At 51.7% G+C, this 27,527-nt stretch overlaps 14 protein-coding genes across 14 annotated transcripts; 6 read left to right on the top strand and 8 right to left on the bottom strand.

Moving 5' to 3' along the window:
• Positions 1-41: 41 nt before the first annotated feature.
• On the top strand, positions 42-3,116 carry CLAFUR5_12043 (Homeobox protein HD-12; the record flags this gene model as incomplete). Its single annotated transcript, XM_047911191.1, has 3 exons — positions 42-193; positions 256-304; positions 357-3,116. 3 exons carry the CDS (start codon positions 42-44, stop codon positions 3,114-3,116), a joined length of 2,961 nt encoding a protein of 986 aa, XP_047767438.1.
• Positions 3,117-4,043: 927 nt separating this feature from the next.
• Positions 4,044-5,726, top strand: CLAFUR5_12042 (O-acetyltransferase PaAT-1; the record flags this gene model as incomplete). Its single annotated transcript, XM_047911190.1, has 1 exon — positions 4,044-5,726. One exon carries the CDS (start codon positions 4,044-4,046, stop codon positions 5,724-5,726), a length of 1,683 nt encoding a protein of 560 aa, XP_047767148.1.
• Positions 5,727-5,846: 120 nt separating this feature from the next.
• On the bottom strand, positions 5,847-6,795 carry CLAFUR5_12041 (uncharacterized protein; the record flags this gene model as incomplete). The annotated part of the gene is made up of 3 exons (XM_047911189.1): positions 5,847-6,368; positions 6,401-6,602; positions 6,632-6,795. 3 exons carry the CDS (start codon positions 6,793-6,795, stop codon positions 5,847-5,849), a joined length of 888 nt encoding a protein of 295 aa, XP_047767436.1.
• A 2,094-nt stretch (positions 6,796-8,889) lies between these two features.
• CLAFUR5_12040 (Tyrosinase-like protein orsC) lies at positions 8,890-9,926 on the top strand (the record flags this gene model as incomplete). Its single annotated transcript, XM_047911188.1, has 2 exons — positions 8,890-9,066; positions 9,117-9,926. 2 exons carry the CDS (start codon positions 8,890-8,892, stop codon positions 9,924-9,926), a joined length of 987 nt encoding a protein of 328 aa, XP_047767437.1.
• A 639-nt stretch (positions 9,927-10,565) lies between these two features.
• CLAFUR5_12039 (uncharacterized protein) lies at positions 10,566-12,008 on the top strand (the record flags this gene model as incomplete). Its single annotated transcript, XM_047911187.1, has 1 exon — positions 10,566-12,008. The coding sequence occupies one exon, from the start codon at positions 10,566-10,568 to the stop codon at positions 12,006-12,008; it is 1,443 nt and encodes a 480-aa protein (XP_047767070.1).
• Positions 12,009-12,977: 969 nt separating this feature from the next.
• CLAFUR5_12038 (uncharacterized protein) lies at positions 12,978-13,304 on the top strand (the record flags this gene model as incomplete). Its single annotated transcript, XM_047911186.1, has 1 exon — positions 12,978-13,304. The coding sequence occupies one exon, from the start codon at positions 12,978-12,980 to the stop codon at positions 13,302-13,304; it is 327 nt and encodes a 108-aa protein (XP_047767004.1).
• A 255-nt stretch (positions 13,305-13,559) lies between these two features.
• CLAFUR5_12037 (uncharacterized protein) lies at positions 13,560-14,327 on the top strand (the record flags this gene model as incomplete). The annotated part of the gene is made up of 1 exon (XM_047911185.1): positions 13,560-14,327. One exon carries the CDS (start codon positions 13,560-13,562, stop codon positions 14,325-14,327), a length of 768 nt encoding a protein of 255 aa, XP_047767071.1.
• A 425-nt stretch (positions 14,328-14,752) lies between these two features.
• CLAFUR5_12036 (uncharacterized protein) lies at positions 14,753-15,097 on the bottom strand (the record flags this gene model as incomplete). The annotated part of the gene is made up of 1 exon (XM_047911184.1): positions 14,753-15,097. One exon carries the CDS (start codon positions 15,095-15,097, stop codon positions 14,753-14,755), a length of 345 nt encoding a protein of 114 aa, XP_047766999.1.
• A 385-nt stretch (positions 15,098-15,482) lies between these two features.
• Positions 15,483-16,274, bottom strand: CLAFUR5_12035 (uncharacterized protein; the record flags this gene model as incomplete). The annotated part of the gene is made up of 1 exon (XM_047911183.1): positions 15,483-16,274. One exon carries the CDS (start codon positions 16,272-16,274, stop codon positions 15,483-15,485), a length of 792 nt encoding a protein of 263 aa, XP_047766998.1.
• A 338-nt stretch (positions 16,275-16,612) lies between these two features.
• CLAFUR5_12034 (uncharacterized protein) lies at positions 16,613-17,125 on the bottom strand (the record flags this gene model as incomplete). The annotated part of the gene is made up of 1 exon (XM_047911182.1): positions 16,613-17,125. The coding sequence occupies one exon, from the start codon at positions 17,123-17,125 to the stop codon at positions 16,613-16,615; it is 513 nt and encodes a 170-aa protein (XP_047766997.1).
• A 301-nt stretch (positions 17,126-17,426) lies between these two features.
• On the bottom strand, positions 17,427-18,029 carry CLAFUR5_12033 (uncharacterized protein; the record flags this gene model as incomplete). Its single annotated transcript, XM_047911181.1, has 1 exon — positions 17,427-18,029. The coding sequence occupies one exon, from the start codon at positions 18,027-18,029 to the stop codon at positions 17,427-17,429; it is 603 nt and encodes a 200-aa protein (XP_047767003.1).
• A 292-nt stretch (positions 18,030-18,321) lies between these two features.
• On the bottom strand, positions 18,322-19,437 carry CLAFUR5_12032 (uncharacterized protein; the record flags this gene model as incomplete). The annotated part of the gene is made up of 1 exon (XM_047911180.1): positions 18,322-19,437. The coding sequence occupies one exon, from the start codon at positions 19,435-19,437 to the stop codon at positions 18,322-18,324; it is 1,116 nt and encodes a 371-aa protein (XP_047767002.1).
• Positions 19,438-19,747: 310 nt separating this feature from the next.
• CLAFUR5_12031 (uncharacterized protein) lies at positions 19,748-20,833 on the bottom strand (the record flags this gene model as incomplete). Its single annotated transcript, XM_047911179.1, has 1 exon — positions 19,748-20,833. The coding sequence occupies one exon, from the start codon at positions 20,831-20,833 to the stop codon at positions 19,748-19,750; it is 1,086 nt and encodes a 361-aa protein (XP_047767001.1).
• A 334-nt stretch (positions 20,834-21,167) lies between these two features.
• Positions 21,168-22,184, bottom strand: CLAFUR5_12030 (Exosome complex component rrp4; the record flags this gene model as incomplete). The annotated part of the gene is made up of 1 exon (XM_047911178.1): positions 21,168-22,184. One exon carries the CDS (start codon positions 22,182-22,184, stop codon positions 21,168-21,170), a length of 1,017 nt encoding a protein of 338 aa, XP_047767000.1.
• Positions 22,185-27,527: the final 5,343 nt, after the last annotated feature.

Raw genomic sequence — 27,527 nt, 5'->3', positions numbered from 1 at the left:
ATGTACAACTCGCCAGGCCGTTGCTTGGCTGAGCGACCAGGATGAACACCATCATCGTGGAGGAACTCGAGGGCGACCTGGCAGCACAACATTCGGCACAGCTGCTTGCCTTAGCCGCGAGCAGTGCTGAAGGACCACTGACAACTGAACCTGCACAGCTAGAGTTCTGTCCAATCCATCCGGATGCCACGATGTAAGACTGCGCCGAAAATGCACGTTTGTGCTAGGCATGATACTGATCAACCAGGGACACAGATGCGCATGCAATGGCTTCCTCGAGGACTGGGACCTGCAAGAGGCAGACGTAGTCCCGCAGCCTGCTGTGCGGAACGCTTACTGGTATCAAACCGCTCAAGTCAAAGGGTACCGGCAACTACTCTTTCAAGGACGATGCACCTGGCAGCACAAAGCGTAACGGCATTCGTTTTCCACGACAGGCTGTGAAGATTCTCAGAGATTGGCTAGACGCTCATGCCGACAATCCATACCCGACCGAGGATGAGAAGATTGAGCTGGAGAAGCAGACGGAGTTGAAGCCCAGTCAGATTGCGAACTGGCTTGCCAACGCCCGACGCCGCAGGAAGGCGACAGAGAGAGCGAAGCCGAAGCTCCACATGTCACCAAGTCTGAGGCCGTCCTCCGCGCCTATGGACATACCGCGCTTGCCAGAGAAGCCATGGGATGAGCTCAACCCACTTGAAAGATGGAAGCACTCTCCACCTGAGAACGAACCGGCCACGATGAGTGATATCGCCAATGCTGTAGCTAACAGCGAGTCCCTTGAGGAAGACGTTTCTGCTTCGCCCTCTACCTTAGGTCGTTCCAGTAAGCGGCGCAAGGGCTCGAGCAACGGTTCAGGATTCTCCAACCGACGAGCTCCATCGACGACTTCTCAAGAGACGGGCCAGACTTCATCCTTGTCCGCATCAAGCGCGGCATTTTCCAGCTCTAACGTATCTTCGCAGTCCACTCATGGCTCATTCAGCTCCTTCAGCTCAAGTTTGGCTGGCAAGAAAGACAGGCGTCGTCGTCGACGACCGACAGCGGCAGTGGGTCGCAAGCAGTCGGATGATCGAAAAAGGATCTTTCAATGCACCTTTTGCACAGACACTTTCAAGTCAAAGTACGACTGGACAAGGCATGAGAAATCTTTGCATCTCTCACTAGAGAAGTGGATATGTGCCCCGAGCGGACCTACCGTCACAGACCAAGAGTCAGGCAACAAGCAATGTGTGTACTGTGGTCTTCACAACCCATCGAGCGACCACCTCGAGACGCACAATCATCGTCAGTGTGAAGACAAGGGCCTAGACGCAAGAACGTTTTATCGAAAGGACCACCTACGTCAGCATCTACGACTGATGCATAGCTGCGAAATGACGACTTCGATGGACAGCTGGAAATCGATAGCCATGAACATCAACAGCCGCTGCGGGTTCTGTGCCCAACGCTTCACTGTTTGGCAAGAGAGAGTGGATCACCTGACGGCCCACTTCAAGGCGGGATCGCGCATGGCTGACTGGAAAGGATGCAGAGGATTGGATCCAGCTGTAGCTGCTCAAGTCACCAACGCAATGCCACCATACCTCATCGGCATGGAGTCCGTGAGCCCGAATCCGTTTTCTGCAACCAACAGAGCAACATGGCGCCTCGGAGATATAAGCAACAATGGAGATGCTCACGATCATGGGCAGTTCCTTGCTGGTGCATTGGCCCTGAACGAAGGCGTAGGTTGCGATCGAACGGCCACCTGCTGGGAGATCCTCACAGTCAGACTTGGAAAGTACGCCAGAGAGATGTCGGAGAAAGGCATTGTGATGACGGACGAAATGCTGCAGAACCACGCACGACTGGTGTTGTATGATAGTGAAGATGCCTGGAACCAGACGGCTGCAGACCACCCTGAGTGGCTGGACCTCTTCAAAAAAGCACATGGATTGAACTTTATCCCTTCCGCGGTTGGTGGACGAGGCAGCGAGATACCCGAAGACCTCGAGACATACGGCGACCTAGGCCTTCGCATTCCGTTTGCAGTGCAATTGCAAGCTTACAACGCCGCACAGTCTAGGGCTCAGGCGAACGATGCAGCGACTAGACCCGGGCCGTATCAGCAAGCACGAGACACGCTTCGAAAGATGCACATGCTCCTGTCTGAAGCAGGCGTACTAGTTACTGAAGACCAAAGCTGCAAGCACATAATATGCTCTGACAACCTCATTGATATCACCAAGCTCGAGGAGACCTCATCCCAAGAGCCACAAATATGGCGTTGGTGCCATCAAAGTCTGCTGCCACGCGTGACAGAGGAATTGAACAACATCAATTGTGTTGGCGGCAACAGCAAGACAGCCACTGCGGCTGAGAACCGAGCCAAAGCTATGCAGACATTGTGGGACCTCGAAGATAGGGACCACCAACACAATGGATCTTGTTCGGCGAAGTACGAAAAGAAGGAGCCATGTGGTAACACAAGAGCGGACCCGGATGTTTTGACTGCACGATCCCGAGCACGAGGTTTGAATGTACTGGCAGGCATGGAGGCTGCGCAGGCGGTCTCGTGCCCAGCGCCGGCCACGAAGACGGCCTCATACTTGAAGCGTCACAAGTATGAGCTCCCGGTCGCTCAAGCTCGGCTTTTCGAGACCACGACGAGAGCATGGGGAGACAGTGGAAGCATGCCACAGGCGGTGCATACCTCGCTGCTGAACATCCCAGAGGCTACGACCACGAGTACTGGTGCCATGATGGAATTTCTAGGTGGTGATGTTGGTGCCTCCCTGCCGTTCAGCAACGATGCGCTGACCTCTCAAATTGAACTGCCTGACTTCTCAATCGGCGAAAATGATTGGGAGCTTCCAGGCGGAGGCGCCATGACAGAAGCAGAGATGATGGATGTAGTGGACGCTACCACTTTCAACCAAGCTGATCTCTTGCCGGATGTTACAGCCATGGACTTCGACTGGAATGCCGCCATGGCTACGACGGCTGCAGATTTCGGTACGTTGCCAGCGACTGATGGCAACGAGTTCGCCTTTGACGACTTGACGTTCGATGGCGTTTTCGATGTGCCTTTTGATGAGACGTTTGGACCTGTGGATACCGATGGACGTGACTAGATTGGACGAGTTATCACTTTAGCATTGGCGTTTGGGAGGTTGATGGAAGCTTTCGTAATGATGAAGATAGATTGATATGGAGATTATAGTAGACCATGTACATGCGAGCCACCACATACGAATAGAACAGACTGCCAAGCATTGCAGCCGCGTGTCACTCTCAGACTGCTGGCCTCGCACGCCTCGGACCTTCGCGCGCAAGAGCAAGAGCAAGATCTGGCGTAGAATTGCGCTAGTATCCATAATCTCTCGCTAAGCACGTGGCCGATGGTCCATGCGCTCGGCGAGCTCTGCAGCCGATATTTGTGCTTCCTTCCTGTCGCGGAATCGTCAGCAACAAATGTATCCTTCGTGGCTAGGTGCATTCTTATGAGTGGCAGAACACTGCACTTAGACATCATTCGTTGATACTCCGCAGAAGGCCATGGTCACTTCGGCGTAACGCACAGATCAGCTGGTGGACATGAAGTGCACACCAATACATCCATCATCGTAAATGGCGGGGGGAGGACAGCAGAAGCAAGCCATGCCGATAACCAGCCAGCGAGAGCCGCAGCCTCGTGATAATGGATTGTCTCTCCGAACCCGAGCACATGCTACTCGGTACAGGTCGTCGGATACCATTGCGATTGGCCGACTCGGTCTCTGTGCATAACATTGCACAAATCAGCTTCCTTCGCCTAGACAAGTTGCCTCTTCCGTCCAGAGCTCCGAGGAATCAATGGGGAAGTGCGAGTTGTACGAGCAGAAGATCGACACTCTACAGTGGTCTGCCCGTGGGACTGGTCATACTCTACTATAACGGTCTTGCAGTGTTCCTCGGCCGGGAGTGAAGTTGGTTTGGCATATGTCAGTCATGGCTGTTCCTCGCCGTTGTAATGTTGACCTGGTCTTGAGATGTTCGTTCGCAGGACGACATGGGATGAAATGCCAGAAATGCATGGGCTCCGTAGGAGCATCGAACAACGAGTCTTACCAGAAGGCCTCACGACTCACGACGACCTCGAACGAAACGACACCAACTACGCCCTCGAAAATGAGCACCTCCTCTCACCACCAGCTCACGCCCTCACCAACACCACAAACCCCACCATCCCACCACGGAGAGACACCGCCTTCCTCGACGGCCTCCGCGGCCTCTGCGCAGTCTTCGTCATGAACCAACACTTCATCGCCGGCTTCAGCGCCTTCTCCCCGCACGAAATGGGCTTCGGTGAACAAGGGCACTACAGCCTCGCCACGCTGCCCGTCCTGCGCGTAGCGTTCTCCGGCGGCGACATGGCCGTCGTTGTTTTCTTCGTCTTATCTGGGTACGTTCTGAGCATAGGACCTTTGCACAAGATCCAGCAGCAGCAGACGCGGGAGTGCAGGAAGGGACTGTTGAGTGCGGTGATTAGACGGCCTGTGAGGTTGTATGTGCCGCCGCTGGTGATATCGTTGGGAGTTGCGCTGTTGCTGCATGTGCCTGGGCCGTTGATGTTGCCGACGGGGTTCCATAGGCCGAGGGATAGTGTGGGCGAAGAGCTGAAGTTTTTTGTCAAGATCAGCATCACTTACTTCTCGCTGTTTCATGAGCATGGAGCGCATCTGTTCTCGTATCCATACAATATTGTTATGTGGACGCTGCCGATTGAGTTGGAGGGCAGCTTGTTGGTGTATGGGGTGTTGCTAGGACTTTCGATGATCTGTTCAGGACCAGATCCGAAGAGGCCTACGATGGTGGCCGTGTTGATCTTTGGTGTCAGTGTAGTCATGCTGCAGAATGGCTGGTACTGGAGCATGTCCAACTTCCTGTTCGGGATCGGCCTCGCTATGCTAGATACCTGGTCGATTGGTGAGTACATCTCAACCACCCTACGGCGGCTCGACTGGATGAAGACGCCTCGAGCCATTTCCCAGGATATGTCGACCATTGGCGAAGTGCTTTCAGACATCTCGAGCCCAATCAGGAGGCGAAGCTCGATCATGGCATCGAAATTGCTTCCCAAGACGATCTTGCAGCGCTTGCCAACACAAGGGGAGCGCCACGAGGCAGCCCAGCACACCTTCTACCACACCGTTTGCTTTGTCATCGGCTGGTACCTCCTAGCTCAACCATCAGCCTCCGGTCACCGACAACACGTCACCAATACGCCCGGCTGGAAGTGGCTCGCCAGTCTCATCCCATCTGCATATGACGATGGCCACTACTACCGCTACTGGCAAAGTTACGGCGCTCTGCTCTTCATCTATGCACTTCTGCGAACTCCCTGGCTTCAGCGGTTCTTCCAGAGTCGAACGTTGCGCTTCTTTGGCTATGTCAGCTTCATGCTCTATCTGACTCATCTCCCATGGTTCAGGATCTTTCCGGATCGGTTCTCGAGTCTGTTGGCTGGCAGGGACTGCGAGGAGGTGGACCGAGGAGGTATGTGGGATGTAAAGTGGAGTGGAATTCCAGACTGGGGTCCGAACGCTATGAGTCTGAGGGTTTGGGTATACATTGCAGTGACTTGGCCAATGAATTTCGGCCTGGCGTGGTTTGCTACCAAGTGGGTTGATCAGCCGAGCGTGAGGTTGGGCAAGTGGATTACCACCAGGATCGGTCTAGAGAAGAACAAATCTGGCACGTAGCTCGTGGTATCCACTGAGCGACGGCTTGTGAGACGTTGTGCGAAGCACACTCCATTGCACGCCAAGGCACGGTACATGCCATCCTTATGATGGCTAGACGCCGATCATGAGTTCACGAGCTCATATCAAGTACGCCGCTTTAGGATTTGACCAAGTCGTGATCTCCGTTGTTTTGTATATCGCAGGACGACCCAGCGTCTCTTCGCTAAGGCTTCGATTCGAGGCCGGCCCAATGTCTTCCCAGCTTCCATCGTCGCCTGGGTCCCGACCTGCTGTCACCCCGACAGTGTATCGGTGATTTCGTGCCGAACCCACTCGTTCGCTGTAGACGTCCGGATCCCCAACAATCTTCGTTGTCGACGAGAAATCCATGTTCGCCCGATTTGCCTTCGAGTCGCCTTGCCAGTCGTTGAGCTTCACATCGCTAGGTCTGCTTCCGTCTGGAGGTTCTGGATTTGTGCGATTGTGTGAACCCGTGCTGCCGGATGACAGGTAAGTTCTGGTCCTATCCAGCAGGCTAGCGAAAAATGGTCGCAATGCAGGCAGAGATGCTGCCACAATTCCAACACATAGCTCGATCATGTTCCAGACATTGAAGTCGTTATGCCACAGTGCATCGACTTCGTCAAGGAAACTATGTTGCTTGATGGCCTTGACTATGCCAGCGGCGCAACTATGCCAGCGGCGCACGCAATATATCCCCAGCTGAGAACGCAAGCCAGGGACACCTTTGTTCGGTTGTTGACCCGCAGCTTGACGATAATTGGAATCGAGATTATCGCAAACATGAAGTCTGTAATGCAGTTGACACTGCTGTTGTACAGTCCAATGGCGGTGAATGTATTGTTCGAGAAGCATTTCGTCGAAGGATCAGCTCTCAGGTCGAGGTTCCAAGAAGGACTTGCTTGATCATCAATGTCCTGACGGTTATGCGCAAGCCTGCTATGATGATTGCGACGGTCATCATAGCGCCTGTAGTCCCGAGGATCTCGTGCCGGTTGGTTTCCTGGCAATAGGCACTGTCCGGTGAGGGTGACGGCAGCATCTCCTGGCGCGGAAAGTGAAGCATCTTGATACTGACGTCTCCAGAAGGTGATTTGATGATGATGTGTAGTGATGCTCCAGGTCCACTGACATAGCAGAAGCGAGACTCTCAACAGATTAGTATGGAACCTGCGAATTGGGCAGCACGAGCGCAGTCTTGGTTCTTTGTATAGAGTTGTTGAGCTCAGAGGTCGTCCTCAACCCAGGTGTCCTTTATCGAATGCATTCGGTAGATCCCTCCAATGATGCCGTACAAGGCCGGCTCGGTAATGCTGCCAGACAGCTAGTGACGGGTGTAGGTGGACCACGAAAGTACGAGCATTCACAGGAGGAAACGGAAGCCCCTTTCCGTTCTTCAGAAGTAAACCATCAGGTACGCGCGTGTTTCAGCTGGCTGCTGGGATCTCGAGAAGGCGTGGGAATTCCAAGAGCAGTGCATGACATCGATAAAAGACTCATCGACCTACCTTTAGAACGCCATGCCACCACCACTGGGCGGCAAGCATCGCTGGCAGAAGCGTGGTGAAAATAGAGGCTCGGAGCGATCTGGCATCACAAGATCTGCTGGTCCATGTTCGAAACTGTCAAGATGAGCAGGGAAGTTCCAGCACGGCGGCGGATTCGATCCGACGACCGCAATGATCGCTCAGAGTACATGACCGTCGCCGGCTTACTACATATGGTGCGCAACGGCCTCTGCACCTCTGCTGTGAAGATCGCCGTTTCGCAACGAACCTGCAGAGGCAAAACTGCAGCATGAGTCGCCGTCGAAGCTTGGAGGCCCTGGCATTGGGGCGCACAGTGGTGTTCTCTCTTGGCCGTATAGAAGAAGTACAAATGCCAGAAAGGAGGTCCGCCAATGTGCGCTGCCCGGGGCTATAGTCCAGCACGCAAGAACAGGTGCTTGGCAGCGGTATTCGTGTCGTTCAGTGCGGTCGGACAGGCGCGGAGCACATTATTTTAACCTTCGCTATCGTCCAGGATCACCCAAGCAAGGCCGTTGGCGTTGTCAGGGGATTGCCGCTCATGACCGAGTGACTTCTTGGCGAGCGTAATCGTCCTGAGTGCAGAAGGGAATGGTGCTGCACAACATGGCATGCTGTGAGATGTGGTGTCGATCGTGAAGATGCAAGTGAAGTTGGCCACGAGAAGAAGAAGTCGCGTCGTGAAAGGAGAAAGGGACGAGTGTGGATCTTCCCGGGGGAATTGCGGGATGAGCCTGCTAGCGCGCTTTCCTAACGTCTTGTCTCCAAGCGAGCGTCTTCTACATTACAGTATCAGCTCCATTGTCCTTGGCCATCCTCGCAAGCTGATACGAGAAGGCCTCGAATGGAGACGCAGCACCAGAACACCGACAAGCCCGACGATTCATCTCTCGCCAGCAGCTGCTGATTCGCCGCAAGCTGTTGTTGTCCGAACTTGCCTCTCCCTTTGACAGACACCACACCCTCTACGCTGAAATCTGTCACAGAGTCTTGATAACATGGTCTTGGCCATGACCAAAGGCTATGCGCGGTTGACTGTCGCAAGAGAGGTAGGTACCCGTACGGTGCTGCCATACGGGAACCTTCGAGACCGAGCGTCCGGAACGGAGTGCAGAGAGAAATTGACGCTAGGCGGCGGTAGGTACGTCCGCTCGTTCCAGGACTCGTTCAAAGCAAGCACTCCAAGTTCTTAGCTGCTTCGCGGCGCACCAAAGTGGCGACAAGATGCTGAGTCGCGTCATGCGCGTGCCTGCCGTGCTAACCATCGATGCCCTAACTTGACCTGTCGTCCGCGTGGTTGAGCAAGGTCCTAGATTGTGCCCAGCTCCTCTTCCAAGCTATATGCGAGTTGACTCGCTACGTGCTCTACTGGAGAGACTTTCCACTCTGTTGGTGAGTGTCTTATTGTTACTTTACTAGATCTCATCGGCCACGTGGACGACCGGCGCGGCACTCCACAGATGCGTTTCGCAGCCTTGCCTGCGGCCGTTCTATTGAGCAGCGCATCGGCTTTTACTCCAGCTGACACAGCTGGAACAGATGCTCTATTTGCAAAAGCACAGTGCAACCTCCAAGAGCTTCACCCACCGCAGTATGGCTATACACAAGCACCAAAATGTAGCCCGCGAACAGCTATGGTCCGGAAAGAATGGACGACATTGGAACCGCAAGAGAAGCGATCACTGCTCGACGCAGTGCTATGTCTGCAACGCCTACCCTCTATAAGTGGTGACCTCGCGCCCGGTGCGAGAAGTCGATATGACGACTTTGTTGCAACACATGTCAACCAGACTACCCGCATCCATGGCACTGTATGTCGAAATCCATCATACCTTGGTGACAGCTCACTGACAAAGTATAGGGCAACTTCCTGTCGTGGCATCGATACTTCGCTTGGCAGTACGAACATGCTCTTCGTAACGAATGTGGCTACCAAGGTGCTCTGCCATACATCAAGGAGCCAAGATACGCATTCGATCTCATCAACGCACCATTTTTCGACGGCAGTGACCTATCGTTTGGCGGCAACGGGGCGCCAGATGCATCAAATAATGGAACGAACGTCCCAAGCAATGCTGCACCGAACATTGTGATCCCACCTGGTTCAGGCGGTGGCTGCATCACTTCTGGACCTTTCAAACATATGCGAGTCAATCTTGGCTCGGTTGCGCCAGCGCTGAACGACGTGCCCAAGAATCCGAGGCCAGATGGGCTGGGCTACAACCCACGCTGCATAAGGCGAGATATCTCCCAGTATGCTGCAGAGAGGTGGTCGACGGATCAGAACATCACGGATCTCCTCAATGAATCTGACATTGGTAGCTTCCAGACCACGCTTCAAGGCGACTTTTCGAAAGGCTTTCTTGGTGCACATACTTCTGGCCATTTCTTCGTTGGCGGCGATCCAGGCGGAGATCTTTTCACAAGTCCAGGCGACCCGTACTTCTTCCTGCACCACGCCTTTATGGACTTCCTGTGGTATGTCTGGCAGTACCAGGATCCGCAAAATCGGGTTGAGGTGATAGCGGGCACGCTCACAGTGAATAATTCACCGCCGAGCAGAAACGCAACTTTGGACGATATAATAGAGCTTGGTGTCAACGCACCTGGCATGAAGATTCGTGATGCAGTGAGCACTCTAAAGGGACCGTTTTGCTACATCTACGAATGATAACGGCAGTAAGGGCGGAACAGTGATAGCTACAAGTGTGGTCTCAGAGGGCATGCAGCTGCCAGAGCATTTACATAGCATAGCATAGCATAGCGCAGAAGCAATGTCATAGCCCGTGACCGCTGGCGCGATCAGGCTAGCAATTACTGCCTAGATCGACCGACCTTGCACCACATCGTAGTAGACCACCTGCGCCACTTGACAGCTTTCATTGTGCATATATGTCAATGCTCGTAAGGCCGAGATTGAGTTCATCTGCCGGACAAAGCGTCTTCACGTGGGCCGGCAAGTCCCGTCAAAGACCCAAGTTCAGTCGTCAATCTGGAACACGACTCCTCCTCTGCCATGCTGCCCGGCGCAGGTACAATCTCACCACCCACCAAACAACCACCAACACTTCCTCACAGTCACTCGTTTACTTTCTCGTCACTGCAATTGGTGCTTCTTGGTAGGAGGATTGGAGAAACAGAGCAAGGCTGCCCAGAGTAGCGAGAGATTGCGACCGCGCGTCATCCACGAAGCTGAGCCGGACGCATTCGATGGTGGTCGGCACGTCGCTGTAGGCGATTTTGCGATCAGGATAAGACTTGGAGGAGACCACCGCACCGAGGAATAGGCCTGCTGCTCTCAACCGCCGCCATGGCTCACGGCATGCACCCCGAAGTCGAGCGGACGATGCGGCACATCTTCAAGCGATGTGTGCAGTGCCCAGCGAACGAGACCCCAACATGTCCGGACTGCGCCAAAGGCGAGATCTGCTCGCTCATTCCCCAGGACTGCAACAACTGCGCGCACATGGTTTGCATCGCAAACCCCAACCCCGCGCCCAAAAGCGACAAGACGAACGTTGGCGCAATAGCAGGAGGAGTGATTGGCGGAGTCGTGTTCATGGCCGTGGTTGTCTTCTTCCTGTGGAGGTTTTGGATCAAGAAGAGGCGCGAGCAGCAAGATCTGGAGACGGAGGAGTGGGAGGAAGATGATATTGCCCAGCAGAAACACACCCAGCAGTTCAATGCGATGCGCTCGGACACCGCATCGACACGGACGAAAGGGTCGATAGCGAACAGTATCCTGAGCCGCGCCAGCAACATCATCCAGATTGCGTATATCCCGGGCGTCACGAACAGGAACGGATCTGGCCATAACAGTCTTCTGGCGAACACACCCGTACCTCCGATACCTGCTGCATATCGCGACAACGCTCGCGGCACTACGACGCCGAAGAGTCCGTTGAGTAATGCGGGAGATGCATTGTTCTTCCGACCAGGCGATCTTCGGGATAGCACGTATTCAGATGGCTCTTCCATCAGATCTGCAAACAACCGATACACTCAATACACACGACAGTCCATCACTCCATCACTGGCACGCTCCTCTGTCATGTCAGACATCTACAGAGACGACGCAACAGCCGAGCCAATGCCACCTATGCCCGTACAGAGAATCATGCGTGGGGCGCCGAAGATGGTCTCGGTCAAGTCACAAGGTTCATCGCCATCTGAATCGCCAGGATCCGAGAGTGCGCCAAGCACAGTCAAGGTGATGATGCCAGGTCAAGCAAGCAGCAATTCATCTCCGTCTTCGAATACTGGCTCGTTTGTCAAAGCCACGCCAATTGTGGTGGGCAAGAACAAGGGCAGATTTCCTATAGCACGGCAGAACAGTGACTCTTCGTTGACACCCTCTGCTAAGCACGCCCCAGCAGTGCCGTCGCCACTCGTTGAGACATCGACAGAATCAGGGGACGAAGAGGAACATGCACGTGCGAGAAGATCACTGATCCAAGCAACGGCACGAGCTGCGGACCCAGCGCCGCTGATCCAACCTCTCGAGAGTCCCTTCTTCGATGCATCAGAGCTGCAGACTGCAGCATCTTCATCAGCAGCTGACAGGCCGAATCCATACGCTGCCATGTCGAAGACAGTAGGTCACCAGAGAGCAGTGCGGAACGATCGAGGCCCAGGCGGCTTAAGTGCAGTGATAGAAGAGGCAGCCAAGCGAGCAAGTCAGGATCGAGACCATGATGGGACAGGTGGCAAACGGGACTCGAGCCCGTTCAGTGACGCGCACGCAGCGAAGTGAGATGCGCAGGGAAGGTTGGAGGGAATGCGGATGGGCATATTAGAGAACGTTGCGAGCTGGCTCGACAAATGAAACGAGTCATGAGCTCACGGCATGGCGTTTGGGAAAAGACTGGCGTTATGGTATACCCGCGACTTGCGAGGATTTCGAGGGGCTTAGCTGTGCCCTTGCCACTAGGACTTTGTTTCGTAGTGTTACTTCTTTACTTGTGATTGACAATGAGAACGGTCATGTTCCTGAGGCACCCATGTGCAAGGATGTGTCGCATTCACGCTGCGTTTGAAGGTTGAAGTGGGGCTAAGCATGTGCGTGTGCGCCAGCTGAAGGCCAAATAGCTCTTCATGCGCAGACTTTGACTGCGAGACAACACTGCTCCGTCACCAACAAGCTACTTCGACTATCACCTACCGCTTGCATACCGCCTGATAGAACGTCGCAAAGCTTTTATGAGCGGACTTGACTGCGAGACAGCACTACTTCGTCACCAACAAGCTACTTCGACTGTCACCTACCGCTCAAACACCACCCAACAGAATCAAACAGCTATTTTCGACCACTCGCCGCTCGTTACCACAGCGAGATTCAACACGACGACAGAAGTCGCATTGACGAACAACCACAGCTTAAAACCACGTTGACCGAGAACCATCCCAACAGAAATCACTGCAGTACACTGCACTACATCCAGACTTCACCTCTTCAGCCACCAGCGGCACTATCGCCAAGGCCACTCTGCTTGATACTGCGTGTACCGCCGCAATCGCACGCTCCACTGATCACGAGAGGTACCTCGGTTCCCTCAAGGCAGGCACAGCGTACAATCTCTCCATCGCCAGAGACTCACCGTCACCGACTTCGGCTACACTATCCGAAACCACCGCGCACTCCCATCTTCAACAACATTCCACCCAGTATCACCGCACTATAGCAATCTCCACACCGTACTTCACGACGTGCCACCTTGCAATCATGGCACCAGGCTTGCTGCGCATTCCGACCGAGCTTCAGCACATGATCGCAAATCTCATCGACAGGAAGGATATCCTCGCGCTTCGCTCTGTCTGTCGCGATCTGTCACGTGCGGTCGACGATCCGTTCCTTGATAAATTCTTCAGCAAGAGGAGGCATCTCATCACCCCCTACTCGCTGGAGTGTTTGGTCGCTATCTCAAAGGATGAGAGGCTGAGGAGGAAGTTGAGACAGCTGGAGTCCGTGATTGGGGAAATGTCTGTCTCTACAGTATCCTTTGACTGGATTACGCTGTTTGACGATGAAGATAGACCCACAACACAGTAGCTGGAAGACCGCAACCAGCGTGTAGAAGCCCAAAAAGCGCTTATTGCAAGATCGAACTTGGAACGGAAAGTTAATGGCGCTGAGCGTACGAGGAAATTGCTCAGATCAACTTTGGCAAATCTTTCGGCAGCAGGCATCGTGCCGTCCCTCCAGTTGGGGTGCAGCCCGACCTATCCGAATATCGCATTCGGCACACATCAGCTGGCAGAAAAGGTAGACATCACGTCTGTATACAGGCACTTGAGATTGGAGGACATGTTCGTGTCGGACCTGGAGTATGACTCGGACGGGCTGATGATCTCAGCTATGAGCATGCTCTTAGACGCCGTTGCGAGCACCAAGTTCCCGGTCTATGAACTAGTCGTCCAGGACAATGCTCCTGTAGCCCTAGCAGGTCGCTGCTTGAGGCGTTCGCAGCAGGATGATCGGAGGGCAAGCTTCGAAAAGCTAGCATCACTGACCTTAAGGCTGGAGACATCTGACGACCTGGAAGACGAAGAGGATGAAGACGAGTATGAGGAAGATTCACGTGACGAGGACGAAGAGATGGAAGACGAGTATAAGCCATGGTTGACAACTTTGTCAAAAGCGCTGGGCATCACCTCCTCCTTGCGCACGATTGATCTTAACCTTGGCTACGGTGGGAAGTACAATGAGGATCACGTCAATCCGAATCTTGGCGCTTATCTTCGCAACAATCGTCTGGAGACCATTGCTCTTACAGGTGGACTCTTCACGCTTCATGCCCTCAAAGCCCTCCTGGAGCCCCACAAGAACACCCTACGGACCCTGAAGCTCTCATTCGTCGCCCTTGACACTACAGACGATTGGCGTCGTATGTTCAGATGGATAGCACAAACCATGAACATCGACTGCTTGACACTCTGGGGTGCCGATACTGGGATGAGCTGGAGTCTATACATGACAGAGGACAGCTATAAAGCTACGACAGGTAGCGCTACCATCCATCAGCACCTTATGGACCTCGCGCAGAACGCGGTCTTCGAAGGAAACGAGTACTAGCAGACGATTCGAAACTCAGCCAGCGTGCAGTAATGCACTGGTTTACGGCACAGAGGTCTACGTTGCTCAACAAGCTTGGCGCGACACAAAGTTTCATATGGCAGAGAGTGCGAGGCGTCGACTCTTGGCTCAGTCATATTATGCACATTGCGATGAGCACAATCGAAGCTTCGAGACGGGGACGGCGTTGTGTGAGCCAGCACTCTACCCTCAGCTACCGAATACGTCCTGCTTTCTGATGTGTCATAAGTAAGACTCGCCTTCAAATTGTCACGTCCGTGTGGCTTCCTGCTCACCATCGTGACGCAGGCTTTATCCTACGCACATTCTCCTTGTCGTCACGCCCTAAGGAACCCGCCAAGGTAACCATCCTTGTCACTTCAGATGCGTTCAAACGCTACAGCTCATTCCTTCCCTCCACCACTTCATCCATCATTATCATCAGAATAGTCGTCCTCTGTAATAGGACCCTCATAATTCGAATCGTCGTCGTCTTCCGGTAGAATCTGGTCCAGCATCTCCTTATTCTCGTACAAAGGCTTCATCTTCGCATACCAGTTTCCGGCATTCGTTCGCTTAGGCCTAGGCTGCGCACATACTTCTGGGCTCTTCTTTGTTACCTTTGACAGGGTCTTTGTGCTCGAGGGTGCTCCAGATGTAACCGGCGTTGTTTGGGTAGGCGACTTCAAAGCCGGCTGCTTCGTGGCTGTGTCTGGATGTGACTTGGACATCGCTCTGGGTACCGTGGAGGTTGAAGTGTCGCCGGTCATCTCGGCAAAAGAGTGGGACGGCTGCGTCTTGTTAATTGCGAGAACAAGGCCTAGTCAATTGCTTCACATTGCATTGTTACCCTTTGTCCTCATGGAATGAGCAGGAATGTGCCATCTCGATTCGGGCACTGGCCGATTCGCCCGATATCTGAAGGAGCTATTGGGGATCGGGACGTCTGCTCTGCTGAAAATGAATGTCATTCTATTTGTTACTCGATACTGCTAATAGATTGACTTGCATTACCGGCCCAATCCCTTGGCTGTAGCTACACCACTCCAAGTCAACACGCAAGTGTTACTAATTTTCTGCATAGCCTGTATGTGGTATCTAGACGAAGCCTACAGGACTGACGCTCTATCTAGCCGGGGCACAACGCGTTATGAATCACTCAAGCGCCTCATCTAGCCCTACTCCCACGTGGCCTTGATAGGTTGTGGCCTTGATGGCTTGATGAATGCCTCTAGCAGGCTCCAGTTCCGGAGTAGCTGGAGGCTCACTTGGGATGTTGACACTGCCGCCGAAGAGACCGATACCAGTGCTGATAAGTGGTTTCTCGAATGCTTTGTCCAGTTCCTCCACCCTTTCCCCTGCCGCAATACGAGCAAGAGTCTTTTCGTCGAGAGGAAAGAATCCCCGGTCGATTTCCTTGGGTGGATCCTGCCACGTCATTCTCTTATGATAAAGCTGACGCTCCGCCTCCTCGAGAGTTCTGGCGATGTCGTTAAGGGAATCGTCCTCTAGCAATTTCTTAAGCTGGAGGAGCTTCTTGATGTACTCCTGTAGCCTCATGCCACGGTCCGCCGCACTGCGCCATTCCTCTAATGATAGTTGCTTTGGAGGAGGCTGCTTGGCAGGTGGACGCCTCGGCTTGAATGAAGAGTCTGGAGAGGGGATTCTCTGTGGAATGGCTTTGCCATCGATGAGCTTGAAATGATACAAGCCTGGACGGCGCCCTCTTGTCACATCATCTGAATCCACTCTCACTGGTGACTGGGGCTGCTGGTCTTGGTCGCTCGGAGTACTGGACATGGGCTTGCCTGTCGACGAAGACTTCTTTGAGCTGGCTCTGGTCGTGGACAACCTCTTGGCTATCGGTCTCTCGACGCCTGCTTGGGCTGATTTCCTTGGAGTTGCAGCTGACTTTTCAGCCGAATCTTGAGCTCGCGTCTTTCCCATGATGCGATCCGAGAATTGTATGTCAACCGGGGCAGTCGTGAAGATATCTCTTTGACACCATGCGCTTTGTCAAAAGCATGACGCCGGTTTCGGAAGCCACGGGTGATCCAAGCAATGCATGTGAAAGCCGATGCTTGTAAAGACAGAATGCTTGCATAGTGTATCGCTTTCTTTGTTGTGACTGTGTTGCCGGATTGAGACGCAACACTGTAGATGTCACATTGCCGGGAGATCCGGTAGCCGTGACCAAGGGAAAGCCTCAGAGTTGATTATATACTATCAGAAATTACTATACACAAGCTCTCTCCTCCATAACTCCGCACCATCCGAGCCCTCATCTACTCCTCCATATTCTCAGGCTCATAGACATTGGCAGTGCCGCCCTCCAGATCTCTGTAGTAGTCCTTCGCAAAATTTCGCAAGACCCTCTTCGTCTGATCCAATCCAAAGCTAGCTAAGCCGATAGCATGGTAATCACTCTTCATATCATTCTGCAACAACGCAATGCGGGCGGCATAGATCTCTACCTGTTGTCCCAGCGGGTAGGATGACGAGAGAAAACCCGCCAGGCCTCTCAGTCTCATCTCGGCATGGGGGGAAAGCAGTTTATAGCTGGTCCTCCTGTTCGACTTGGGCGCGCGAGTCGGCTCAGTCACGGGCTGCGCACTCGACTTGGTAGTCTGCCTCGTCTTTGGCTTGGTAGATGGCCTGACTGTCGATTTGGTGACTTTGCTAGGCTTCTTGGAAGCTGCCGTCGGCTTGGTCGATGACTTGACCGTCGCTTTGGTGGCTTGGCCAGGCTTCTTCGAAGCGGCAGGCGGCTTCTTGTCTTGGGATCTGGTCTGGGCCATGTTGGAGTCGATAATGTTAGGGTGAGACTTGCTAGTTAGAAGTCTTGCCTGTGCAACACAGAACTGCCAACGACTTATGGTGCATATCGTCAACATTGGGCGACTCTTTGATTGATCGCCTTTATGCGTCTGTCGGCGCCGGATCTGGACATGAGGACAAAGCCATCAATGAAGGCCATCAACAGGGGTTAGTGGCTCATTGACTCCAGTGCATGATGTGAAGGGGCACCAGGGACTTTTTGAGGTCAAAGTATCGAATGCGCTACACTACTGGACAGCTTCAACATTCCTTGAAGCACGACTAGGCTGTTTTGGCCGGCGTCGTGGTCCTTCGCGGCCTACTCGAAGCTGCTGTCAGCGTCGGTGAGACAACCTTCGGCTTCTTCGACGGCGTCTTGAACTCCACATCCCCGCCGTCGTCTGCCTTCCGCTTCCCACTCGGCGTGACCTTCGGCTTCGGGGAAGGCGATGGCGATGGCGAAAATACAAGATCAGGAACGACGTCCGGGACAAGCTTCTTCCAAACCTCAGGCTCGTCCTCTCGCAAGCTTTTGCTCGCTTCTCTCAGCTCTCCGATTGTCTGTTCACAGAGAATGATGTCGGTGAGATCCTCAAGGCGACCCCTAACGGTGACAATGTCTCGGAGCAGCGAGCCATAGATGTCGGATGCCTGTCTCATGTCTGTGATTATGCCATCCAGCTCACGCTGAAGCTTGACGGCTCGCCGTTCTTCAAATTTGCTGATGGGTCTGTCTTCGCCTTTCTTGATGGCTGAACGACCTTTAGATGGTGGTGTCTTCTGCTTTGGGGTGACTGGAGTTTTCGATGAACGCTTTGTGCCTTTTGGGACACGCACACCGCGCTTCTGCCCGTTCCTCGTGGTACTGTTATTCTTGGGCGCCATGACGAACGTAAGTGATTGACTCTGAGCCAGCATGCAGCTTCATGTGGTTCTGATAAGAACATAGCCATGTCTAACCCTTTGTTCATGTGTGGGTCGACAGGCCGGATCAGGAGGCCGTACTGCGAGACAAAGGGACGCAGCAAAGCCAGGTCACCAATCCTGCTCAGCAGAATGCATACCTTTTCGAACCCACCGGTATGACTGCGATATCGAGATCTGCCGCCAACGTGCCAAGATTTTGTACACAAGTGAGGAAGAATTAACATCATGCCATTCAACAGCTACTTCAGCTCTACTTCTTCCCACGGGCCTTGCTTCTGGTCCTGCTACCCACTGGCGCGGCATTTGCACCTGTTGCCCGCGAGGACGCCATGCCAGCGGACCTGGTGTTAGCAGCAGCCCTACCTGCACCACGTCTGCTGCTCGAAGCTCCAGCAGCCCTGGGGGCTCTAGGGATCTTAGTCTTGGCCAGATCTTCTTTGGTGAGTCCGCCGACCGACTTTCCAGGTCCATCGTTTCTGGCGGCAGCAGGAGGAGGTGTGCTCCTCGTCCTCTTGGCGATCGGCTGGTCGACATCGTCATCGCCCTTGTCTTTCGGGGGTGACTTCCTCTTGTTACTGGAAGGACCCTTGTCGACAGGAGGCTTGCTAGACTTTCCCTCATCCTCATCATTGGCCGCGCCTTTCTTGCCAGTGCCGGCCTTGCCCCCTCTGGGTTTGCGTGGCTCTTCAACTGGCTCCTCATCTTCATCAGTAGAGTTCACGACTTTGCGTTTGCGTCCTTTTGTTGGAGGCGCAGGCGGCTCTTCATCATCTTCTTCGTCGTCGTCGTCTTCATCGTCGTCGTCGACTTCATCGTCGTCGTCGTCTTCATCGTCTTCGTCGACATCCGTGTCTCCCTCCGCCACATAGTTGTCTTGATAAAGCCCTTTGGCTATCTTTCTGTATGTCAGAGGGTTCTTGACGGCCAGTCGACGCAATGTGTCGAACGAGGGAGTCAGTCGTTCCAGCAGTTTGCCGTAAAGCTCTGGGTCATTCTCAAGAGCCTTATGGACGGTGTTCACGGCTTCGGCAATTCCCTGGGCTGCTTTTTGCTGCTCTTTGGTGAGAAGTCCTTGCCTAAGGTGTTCAACCTTCTTCTTCCGCCTGGCCAGCCGCTCGAATTGCCGAGTCTTCTTTTCATTCGCGGCTTTTTTCTCCGCGGCAGTCAACTTGGCTGGCTTCGGGGGTGCTGGAGAGGCACCTTTCTTGGTAACAACTTTGGGAGCGCCAGCTTTGGGAGCATCTTTTACGGTCGTAGTCTTGCGAGGACTGCTCTTCGCAGGCTTCTTCACGGGACCAGGCTTCTTGGGTGGTTGCTTCTTGGGAGAGTCTGGCTTGCGCTTATCGGGGTCCCGTCTAGTCTTCATCGTGGGATAGTGCAATAGCGCTTCAAGTCTTTGGTCTCAAGATAATGCAGAAGGCTTAGATGCCAATGCCCACAGCCCTAATCATAACATGCTTCCACCTTCGAGCTCCTCCATCGCACAAAGAAGTTCCCATTGTCAAGCCTCGTCGCCGGAAACGATGGAGATTGAACTAGATGCGTCGGTGCCCCTCTTTGTTCGTAGCATAACAATGAGCATTGCGAGGCGCGTGACGCCGGGGGGCTTACACCGCAGTAGAATGTGGTGTGAAGCGGCCAAGTCATTCTTGGACGCCTTGCTATTCGATAGGCACCTAAGCGGTTGTCTCCGCGATAGCCCAACCAGGCCATTCAGTAGCTCCAGGAACCTCATACCACTTCTGGTTTGCGGCTTGATACAACGTGACTGGAACACGAGTCTGCTTCCCGCCCATGCCTTGATTGCCATCGATGGCGAGATCACCTCCGCGGACCCGCTTCGACCTCTTCGGCGCAGCAGGAGCCGCGTCTGCGTCCGCATCGATGTCATTGCTAGCCTTGCGTTTGTTCCTACCCGAGGAACGCGTGGTCGAAGTCGATTTCGCTGGTTGCTGAGTTTGCTGCGGAGTTGAGGCAGACTCCACGTGGCCACGAGGCTTGGCAGGTACTAGAAGAGGCGCCTCATCTTCATCCTCAGCCTCGTCCGCCTCTACTGTTTTGTTCTGGACTGGCGGAAGGTGAGCTTGCTTCGAGCCGCTTCGGCTCTTCTGCTTGGGCTGAGATACTGTAGCGATAGCGTCTCCAGCTCCTGCTTCATTTTTGCCCTCTTCCTCCAAAGCAGGCACTTGCTTGGACCTGTCTCGTCGCTTCTGTTTAAGGAGTGCCTTCCAAAGGGGCGCATCGCCTTCTGCTTGTCCATCTTCATCATTGACGATGGGTGCTTTCTTCGGCTGGCGTTGCTTGTCTTTAGGGAATACCTCCAAAATGTCCTCGTAACTTTTCGTGTGCTCTGACCCAGTGCCAGCTGCCCTAGCGCGGCCTCGCCCACTCTTCGGTGATGCTGCCACCGTCTCGGCCCTGGTCTGTTTGCTGTCTCGACCTCGCTTCTTCGGAGCAGATGGCTGAAGCGCATTGACCACAGCATCCTCAACGTCCTCGTCCTCTTCATCCGCTAGCTCAGCAGTGGCCAACAACTCATACGCCGCCATCACATGATACCCGATCGTGTCAAGCGCCTCATTGTCCTCGCTCCGAAGCTGTTGATAGAGAGTTCTTGCGAAGGTGGCATACACGTGCACTCGAGTAAGCATTGGCTCTGGCAGATACAGCGTCTTGCCGACAATCTTGGTGAGCGCTTCGTGTAGATCACCATGGATCTGTCTGTGCTTGCCCGTTCCGGGCGCGGTCTTATGAGGCGGCATGCTTGGCTGTGATGTCGAGATGTCCTTTGTAAATGGTGCGGTACGAGTTTCGCTGTCAGTGGAATGCGCGATGTCTCGACTAAGCAGGTGTGTGTCTTGTCGAGGAAGAAGAGAGTCGTGGTGCGTTCAAGTCAGTGGTCAAGGGCAATGTTCAATCCTTATTGTTGTGTGCAAAGTCGGGTGTGTTCTCGAAAATCCAAGTTCACCCCAGTCGGCCATTGTTCAGCAAATCCATTGACGCGAAACGCACAGACCGCCGAATCATTCACACTACCGGGTATCATCCTAAACAGCACGTGCGCCATTTCGCGAGAAGCACAGCAGTACAATGTCATCATCTGCTTAGGACCATCTCCACGATCCTCTGCCCTCGCTCACCGCCAATATACTGAGTCTCTCCCTCGATCTCGTCCAACTCGATGCTGGCTTCATATGCTCTTCTCACACCTTGCTCCTCAACCTTCAGATTTCCTTCCACCAATGCTCGAATACAGCCGCCTATTCTCGCAATCTCCCTCCTCATCTCCGTCGTGATCTCGTCGTTCTGACTCGAGTACATGCCCGCACTTGCAGTCTCTTCCAACCTGTTCACACCCACTTCTTCCTTCTCGCCAATGTGCTTGTTGATCCAGATGTACCCATTTACACCCAATATGCAATCAACCTCGCCGGCTCTTGTATGGATCGTGAATATTTGTCTCTTGCTCCGCACGACTCCTGCGCCTCCACCCATGCCGGATACTGCCATGAAGTATCCGTTCCTCAGCTTGCCGTACTTCAACGAGCGGGTGTGTAATGAGGCGCTACCATCTTGAAAGAGAGATTGTACTTCTGCCACCAGCAGCTCACCTTCGCCGAAGAAAGACCTGATGTTGAGCTCATCAACGCTTGTCCGCTTCCTCAAAATTCCGCCTGGCAAGTTGATAGAGCTGAGCAGCAGATTCGCAAGGAGCGGTGCTGCAACATCTAGTTTCCACCTCCGACTTTGTACTTCTACGATCCTTCCAATGACTAAGTCGCCAATCTCTGGTGTATATCGTGCGCGAAGTGGGACGACAGAAAGCAGTCTGTTGGTCTTCTGCAATGTTCCTGCCAATGTCGATCTTATGATGGTGGATGTGTCGGTGTCTGACGCGAAAGTGCCGTGACCGCGCATCCATTGCGGATCGTCCGTAACTATTTGACCCGGAGTGATGATGTTGGTGGTCTTCCGGTGGCCAGACGGGAGGTCGTCAATGTCCATTGAATCTTCATTTTCTTCGCCGGATGAATATGTATCGAGGTTGCCATTGTGAGCTGTCGAACTTCGAGGTGGCGCCGCCGGAGTTGGTGGGAGAATCGTGATCGCCATATTGGCCTTTGGTATGTTCGCAGCAGGTGGCTATTTCTCAGATTCAAGAAGAGCTGCATGGCAGTGGCGCGAGACTGGCACGCTAGTCGAAGTCGATGCTCACAAACTTCCGTTAGCGTAGTGACTGCTTTATCCAATGATCAAGCACGCATGACTTTCACTTCCAACAACACCTCGTTCCCAAGCTCTCCATGTAACACCACAACTCTATGTCATAACCGTATGGTTCATCTGAAAGCGCTAGAGAACTAATAAAGTTGCCAGAAAAAGACTTTAGAGGGTCTCGAGGCGCTATCGCTAAACACGATATATTCGAAAGCCCTTATTAAGGCTATTCTAATGATCTATAAAGTAGGCTACTACCCCTAGAATTAAGGGAGTTCTACCTCATTCAATTTGAATAGCTTGAAGTTCTCTTCACCCTATTTCTTTAGCTCTAAACGCCGCGGAAGTGCCTAGCTATATTAGGCAACTCCTAGGTAATAGTAGCCTAGGCTACGGTACTACCGGCGCCTACGGCTCTATAGGCGAAGCTCCCCTAAGACAACTAGTAGCAACTTATAGAGGACGCAAAAAGTATAGAAACTAACGACTAGCTCCTATACCGGTCTCTATAGGTGATAATTACTTAGCTACGTACGGCGCTTATACTATCGTATTACCGAGGGTAATAAGAAATAAGGACGACGTCTTAGGCGATTAATAAGGCCACCCGGAATCAACATCCCTATAGCTAGGTATCGGTCGCGGCATCGATACTAGGCCCCCGCCTAACGTACGATATAGTTACGATCCGTATTATAGTAAAGGAAGACTAGGCCGAAGTTACGAAGCTATAGAATAAGGAGCTCACCTAACGAATTAATTAACTAGGGGTAGTCGTAGTAAACTAATAGTCTAACGGCACTCTATAGATCTATACTAGCTCTACTACTACTAGGAGGCACCTAGAGGTATAGCTATAGTAGGTATCTAAGGTTACGGTATTAGTAAAGGTCTTAACGAAGTAATTTATAATCCTAGTCTACGATATACCTAAGGAGTTCGACCTAACTAACTAAGGTTACCTACGTACTCTCTAAGAGGACAACCCGGTTACTCTTAACTCTCTAATCTAGAAGGCGACTTGGCTCTATAGGAAATATATATATATTTATTACCGTACCGGTATATATTTACCTAAACCCGCGGGTACGTACCTAGACCTCGCGCCCGCTAACTAATCCGACTAGCGGCTTAGCGCCCGTATATAACTCTCGCGCCCTCCGCGCCTCCCTTAGATAGAACATCTATTCGACTTATACCTTACCCGACTACGTACTTATACCTACTTATAACACTTCGAATAGATTATTACTAACGTATAGAGAGATACGAGAAGCTATATTCAGGAGATTATAGAGAAACCGCGATAGTATACGAGAAAGTACTAAGATTAGGTATCGTACTCGCGAAGTCGTACCTTAAAGTAGGTTATAGCTAATATAGTAGTAATAGCGAGACAGACCGGTACCGGCGTACTAGGCGTAAGTATAGAGAATACTAATAGACGCATCTATCGCGCGTCCCTTAATAGATTATCCTTCTTTACTCTACTATCCGATCTACTCGATAGCAATAGCGCGAACCCGGCGATATAGACTTAAGGACGTAAAGAGGATATCGTAAATAGGCTTCTCGATAAGAATAACTAGTACCGTAAGTAGTATAAGAAGGTATTCGACTAACTTAAGGCGATTAAGGAAGAGGAGGTCGAGATAGAGCTGAACTTAGCTAACCTATATAGGGCGGAGTTTATCGAGGATAAGACAGAAGATAAGGGTACTAAGGTACCGAGGAAGAGGAGGGTTACTATCGACAACTTCTAGGAAGCCTTTGACTCGTTAAACGGGTTAAATATAGACAAGTTCAAGAAGATAGTTAATGACTATCCCTAGTAGATCTATAAGATCCTCTATAATATCGAGTCCGATTACCGACGTACGTATAAACTTAATACTACGCTCGATATAGCTAACTGTATTAACCTCCGTAAGGCGTAAGATACTAAGGACTAGATAGACCGACTCGAGGATATAATCGATACGGAATAGGCGACTAGACAGTCCCTAGAAGAGGAGGTTACGCGACTAAAGGAGGAGCTCGCTAAGCGTAATAATACTATCGTTATCGACCTAGGCGAGCTTACGAGGGCTAAAGATATAAAGAAGGTGTATCGTACGTAGTATAAGGTAGCGGAGAGCAAGCTCGTAGTAGCCGAGAAGCGTATTACTAAGCTTAAGAAGCAAGAGATAGACCGTAGCCGGTCTAAGGAAAAGTAAGACCTACTACCTTAGCGAACCGAGTCTAAAGAGTTACTAGAGCGTCGGGAAAATAGAGGTAAGCCTAAGAAGAAGAAGTCGGACCCGGATTTATCGGACTTCTTAGACGACGAAGACGACGGTAATAAGGGCCGTCAGAATAGCCGTAAGGACGGTAGTCGTAAGGGTAGGAAGAATCGCCCGAGTACCGACTTAGATAGTAACCCTATCTCCGTATATACGACTTACGACGCCGATATAACTACTAGTATCAAGTCCTCTAACGAGCTAAAGGCCCCTACTAAGTTCGATCTAAAGAGCGACGATATTAAGTTCTAAGAGTAGTAGCGTACTACCGAAGCTAAGCTCTAAGCCTCGAAGTACCGTACTATAAAGGACTCCCTTTAGAACGTCTAGAGCTAGTTAAAGAACGCTATATAGACCTATATCGACTTAAAGATCCCTAGTCTTACTAAGTCTACGGAAGGTACGACTACTTAGTACGCTTCTATAGATAAGATAATAGAAGATCTAGCCCGGCGCTACGGTACCCGTAATACCTATACTAATACTATAACTAAGCTTAATAGTCTGTAGTAGGGTAAAAAGGAGAGGTTTAGTGACTTCTATCTATCCTTCCGTAAGAACGCCGACATCGTTAACCTTAATAACGGCGCGAAGGAAAAGAAACTTAAGAAGGACTTCCTACTCCGTAAGTTAAACTCGCGCTACGACAACCGTATTATAAATAAGGACATAGTCAATATAATCCTTAAGTAAGTCGTATCTACGCTATATAACTATAAGGACAAGTTTAAGACGTTCGACCTTAAGTACGGGAAGACCGGTAATAGTAATAAGACTATTACGGGTAGCCCGCGACCCCCTACTATAGATACGTCGGCCCGGCTAAACCCCGGACCTTCCGTATCGGGTTAGCGCGGCTTAGCTTTACTTTATAACTTCGCCGCGCCTCGCGCTCCTCTTTCGTAGCTTCGTAGAACAATAACTATCTCGTTCGGACTCTATAGTACGCGCGCCCTTATAGTTTGTTCTACTACCCTACCTAGATCGCGGATCTAGGTAAGGGACGCGTAATAATAGGAACAGATAGAACCGTAGAACTCGAGAACGCGTAGAGTCGTATTAGAATATAGAACACGGTAAGGCGTATAGCGCGTAGATACCTAGAGAACGTAACGCGGCGATATTATTAGTAGGTAGTCGCGCGCTCGTAGACAGTTAGGATATAGGTACCGTTACGCCTCCCCTAAACCTAGATAACATAACTTTATAAATAGCGAACGGCGGTATACTACCGCTACCTACGCCTAAGGGCAAAAGTAAGTAGCGTATATCCCTTTTCCTCGACCTCTCCTCTTTTCCTTAGAGTTAGATATAGGACGATAACCGGCGGGTTATAGTAGACACCGGTGTCGCGCTATAAGAAGAGATTAATAAAGCTTACTAGAAGGCCTTCGAGCGAGAAGAAGGTAGTAAGATTAACTTTATAGAACTGTTCGAGTTTAAGCTCGAAGAGAACCTAGGCGGCGACCTAGACGAGGTGTATCTATTACTCGACGAGGCAGAACACATTCTCGCATCCGAATACTAGAATGTTACCCTAGACAACCTTACGACCCTTATATCCTAACACCCGAAGACTACCTACGACTTCGTGCTATAAGTAGTTAATACGGCGATTACTAAGGGCAGACAACTCGATATAATAGAGCGAGCTAACGACCTCTAGAACACCTAGTATACTACGCTATATACCGAATACGACCATATCTATAAGACGCTACGAAGTGAAGAGCTTGTTATATAGAAAATGGTAGTAGATCTTAAGAGTAAGAAGGATCACGACCTAGCTAAGTTATAAGAGCTAGAGAAGAAATATAAGGAAGCTAATAACCTATATAAGCAGTTTAGCGAGATCTACGAGAAGGAGAAGAAGAAGGCACAAGATGCTAAGGCGAAGAACTAGGCCCTATAACAAGAAGTCGATGACCTAAAGGCTCGGCTTAAGGTAGGAGACACTATATAGAACGGAGGTAGGGGCCGCTTAGGCCGCCGACCCTCTCGTTCCCGCCTACGCGAGACCTTACTCGAGTAGCTATTACGTAGGTATCGCGAAGCTACTAGTAGAGGTAGCGGTAGCGGTAGTAGTAATAACGATAGAGACGACGATAACCGTAGTAATAATAGCCGAGGACGTAATAACGACCGTCCGCGACTAGGACCTAACAATAGTCGTGACTCGAGAATACGTAATACCCGTACCTAGACACTACTAGTTAACCTCCTAGAACGTCTCTTTACTATTAACCGTACCCTTACTCGCGGTATAGAGATCAGTAAGGGTGTGCCTAACCCTAAGTACTTTAAGAACGATAATAACCCTAATTTCTATAGCTAGTATAGTAGTGTTCTCCTAAAGCTAACTATAGTAACCTTCCGTACTAAGGTAGATAGTCTACGCTTCGTATATAGATAGACGTAAGGTGATCCTTAGCGAAGTATTAAGCCGAGGATCCCTATACCTAGATAGTAGTCCTTTAATAAGTTCAAGACTAGAGAAGAGTTATTAGATTAGATAATACGCTAATATAGTATACGTAATAAAGGAACTAAGGCTATAGTTAATATTACTACCTATAAGTAAGAATAAGGCGAAACCTTTATAGCCTTCTATACCCGCTACTCGGAGTTACGCGCCTAGATGTTATAGACCGATAAGACCGAGCTTATACTATTCCGTAACCGACTAAACCGTAAGTACTTTATTAAGACCTTCGGCGACCGCGAAGTCGACCGCCGCCTAGATAGTATATAAGACGTTATCGAGGAGTATACCGTACTAGACGAGAGCTTCTACGAGACAGATCGACTATACCCGTAGAAGGAGCGCCCCCGTAGTAATAGTAACTCGAACGGTAATAGCGGCTAGAATAACTAGAATAACGGTAACGTAGTTACTAGTACCGCTACCGGTATAGTAGGTACCTTAGTATAGCGCCTACTATAGTACGCTAGTACT

This window comes from Fulvia fulva, chromosome 10 (genome assembly GCF_020509005.1).
Source record: "Fulvia fulva chromosome 10, complete sequence".
Taxonomy (NCBI): domain Eukaryota; kingdom Fungi; phylum Ascomycota; class Dothideomycetes; order Mycosphaerellales; family Mycosphaerellaceae; genus Fulvia; species Fulvia fulva.
This window is presented reverse-complemented; position numbering and strand designations above follow the sequence as displayed.